Source organism: Cinclus cinclus, chromosome 3 (assembly GCF_963662255.1).
Source record: "Cinclus cinclus chromosome 3, bCinCin1.1, whole genome shotgun sequence".
Lineage (NCBI taxonomy): Eukaryota > Metazoa > Chordata > Aves > Passeriformes > Cinclidae > Cinclus > Cinclus cinclus.
Window position 1 is genome coordinate 70,798,072 of NC_085048.1, and position 2,893 is coordinate 70,800,964.

The 2,893-nt window shown below is 61.3% G+C and overlaps 1 protein-coding gene across 4 annotated transcripts; it reads right to left on the minus strand.

Annotated features, from left to right (window-relative positions):
• Window positions 1–479: 479 nt before the first annotated feature.
• ACTA1 (actin alpha 1, skeletal muscle) lies at window positions 480–2,368 on the minus strand. 4 transcript variants are annotated; one of them, XM_062490179.1, is made up of 7 exons: window positions 2,240–2,368; window positions 1,952–2,078; window positions 1,754–1,840; window positions 1,449–1,610; window positions 1,044–1,235; window positions 743–924; window positions 480–623 (listed from the first exon to the last, which is right to left on the minus strand). In XM_062490179.1, the coding sequence occupies exons 1-7, from the start codon at window positions 2,366–2,368 to the stop codon at window positions 480–482; spliced, it is 1,023 nt and encodes a 340-aa protein (XP_062346163.1). The 4 variants fall into 4 exon arrangements, with proteins under 4 accessions (XP_062346163.1, XP_062346162.1, XP_062346160.1 ...); XM_062490178.1 differs by lacking the exon at window positions 1,952–2,078 and having other exon boundaries at window positions 1,754–1,949; XM_062490176.1 differs by having other exon boundaries at window positions 1,754–2,078.
• Between the last annotated feature and the right edge of the window lie 525 nt (window positions 2,369–2,893).

Sequence of the window (2,893 nt, forward strand, 5' to 3'; positions counted from 1 at the left end):
GCGGCGCAGTGCGGAGTGTCGGGCACCCCTTTGCACAGCCCGCTGCAGCCAGCCCCGCAGTGCCCCCCGTGCCCCCAGGGAGTCACAGGGATGTTCCCTCTGGACACGGTCCTGTCCCCAGCCCTGCTCCTGTCCTGGGAGCTCAGCCCCGCCGCCCTCACGCCGCAAGTGACGGAAGGACCAGAGCAAATGACAAACGACAGCATCAGGGGTGTGACAGAATGACTGATGGTTTAATGCTTCTTGAAGTTTTTTGTTTCCTTCCACAGGGCGTTGGTTTTAAAAACAAACAAAACGAGAGAAAATAAATTAATTTATGTACACTTTACATACACTGTGTCACGTGGAGCTTTGCAGCAACAGTAACCAGGAATTGTTACAAAATAGAAAGTTACATGGCTGTTGCAGGCCCTCGGCCACCTGCAACCTTGAAGGTCGTCATCCTGAGCGTGGTTGGCAAAGTGATCATGTAAACATGTTTAGAAGCATTTACGGTGGACAATGGATGGGCCAGCTTCATCGTATTCCTGCTTTGTGATCCACATCTGCTGGAAGGTGGACAGGGAGGCCAGGATGGAGCCACCGATCCAGACAGAGTACTTACGCTCAGGTGGGGCGATGATCTGGAAAACACCAGGAGAGCTGAGGTCAGCAAACATGGCTCTGCTGCAGGGGGCAGGCACAGCCCCGTGCAGGGCAGCAAGAGAAGGCTGCTCCCGGGACCTTTGTGCTCCAGCCTTACCTTGATCTTCATCGTGCTGGGGGCCAGGGCTGTGATCTCCTTTTGCATGCGGTCAGCAATACCTGGGTACATGGTGGTACCCCCGGACATGACGTTGTTGGCGTACAGGTCCTTCCTGATGTCAATGTCGCACTTCATGATGCTGTTGTAGGTGGTCTCATGGATACCTGCGGACTCCATGCCTGGGGGCAGCAGGGGGAAACAGGCAGGGACAAGTTAAGTGCAAAGCAAGAGCTCTACGCGGTGGCTCTGGAGAGAGGGGAGAGCTGCCAAGGGAAGAGTGAGGGAGGGGGGCACACACCAATGAAGGAGGGCTGGAAGAGGGTCTCTGGGCAGCGGAAACGCTCATTGCCGATGGTGATGACCTGCCCATCAGGCAGCTCGTAGCTCTTCTCCAGGGAGGAGGAAGAGGCAGCGGTGGCCATCTCGTTCTCAAAGTCCAGTGCCACATAGCACAGCTTCTCCTTGATGTCACGGACAATCTCACGTTCAGCTGTCAGAGGGAAGCAAAGCCATCACTGTTTGCAGAGGAGAGACAGGGAGCACTAGCACTGCCTCCACACCTCTGCTTGGTGTCCACACCCCCAGCCACACATAAGCTCCCACCGGGGACTGTTTCTGGGGCTTGCAATGGGGTGAGAGAATCTCTAGAAGTGCGAGGGTTGGAAGCGAGAGGGAACATTTTGGAGGAGGGAATGGTGCTTACCTGTGGTGACAAAGGAGTAGCCACGCTCAGTCAGGATCTTCATCAGGTAGTCTGTGAGGTCACGGCCGGCCAGATCCAAGCGCATGATGGCATGGGGCAGGGCATACCCTTCATAAATGGGGACGTTGTGTGTCACACCATCCCCGGAGTCCAGCACGATACCTGGGGAGACAAGAAGCAACCATCTGAGAGATGTGACCCACAGAGGGTCCTGCCCTGGGGGGGCAGAGCGCTTGCCAGATGTAGGGGGCCAGTCCTGGGTGTCCTTTCTTGGGAAAGAGGGACCAGCAGGACTTTGCACTCACCAGTGGTACGGCCAGAGGCATACAGGGACAGCACAGCCTGGATAGCCACATACATGGCAGGGACGTTGAAGGTCTCAAACATGATTTGGGTCATCTTTTCACGGTTGGCCTTGGGGTTAAGGGGGGCCTCAGTGAGCAGAGTGGGGTGCTCCTCTGGGGCGACGCGCAGCTCATTGTAGAAGGTGTGGTGCCAGATCTTCTCCATGTCGTCCCAGTTTGTGATGATGCCATGTTCAATGGGGTACTTCAGGGTCAGGATACCTCTCTTGCTCTGGGCTTCATCTCCTACGTAGGAGTCCTTCTGACCCATACCCACCATGACGCCCTGCAGGGGAGGAAAGCGGGGGCTCAGCAACCCGTCCACGGGCAGCAGCACGGGGCTCCCCAGCAAGACGGGAGGACGCAGAGAGCTGGAAGGCAGCAGGGATCCGCAACCACGGCTGTGGCAGGACGTGCGGGGAGGCTCGGAGGGGGAGCGCGCCGTACCTGATGGCGGGGGCGGCCAACGATGGAGGGGAACACGGCCCTGGGGGCATCGTCCCCGGCGAAGCCAGCCTTCACCAGGCCGGAGCCGTTGTCGCACACGAGCGCGGTGGTCTCGTCCTCGTCACACATGGTCTCGGCTGTGTCTGCGGGGGCACAGGGCACCGGGGCTGAGCCTCACGGCCGGCCGGCAGCCGCGGACGGTGGCGGCGGGGCCGGGGCTTACCTGGGCTGGCTGCGGGCTCCGCGCGTCGGGCAGAGAGAGAGAGAGGCTCCCGCTCCTCGCCGGGTCACTCGTGGCCGCCGCGGCAGCCGCCGAGCCTTTTATCACGGCGGGCGGCGGCAGCGACCGGCCCCCAGGAATGCGGCCCCGGCCGTCCCCATATTTGGGCGTCGGCCCCGGCCCGGCGGTGCCCAAAGAAGGCGCTCCTGGCCCCGGCCCAGGTGAGCCGGGCCCGGCCGTATAAGGCGCGTCTGCCGAGCCCCCCCCGCCACCGCCCGCGGCCGGGGCCGAAATAATCCCCCGGCAGCACCGGCCCCGTTAAGGGCAAAGCAGGTGGGGGAGGCCGGGAGCCCCGCGGGGCTCAGCGGGGCAGGACGCGAGCGGCCATCGGCTCCGCGGCCACCACGTGCCAAGGCTCGGGGCTGCGAAGGGAA

Bases quoted from the DNA above. Each gene is read 5' to 3' on its own strand.
- ACTA1 (XM_062490176.1), bottom strand. From the start codon at position 2,368: ATGTGTGACGAGGACGAGACCACCGCGCTCGTGTGCGACAACGGCTCC. The intron at 1,611-1,753 runs GTGAGTGCAAAG...TTGTCTCCCCAG, and splicing joins TGCCTCTGGCCGTACCACTG to GTATCGTGCTGGACTCCGGG. The intron at 925-1,043 runs GTGTGTGCCCCC...TGCTGCCCCCAG, and splicing joins CTTCCAGCCCTCCTTCATTG to GCATGGAGTCCGCAGGTATC.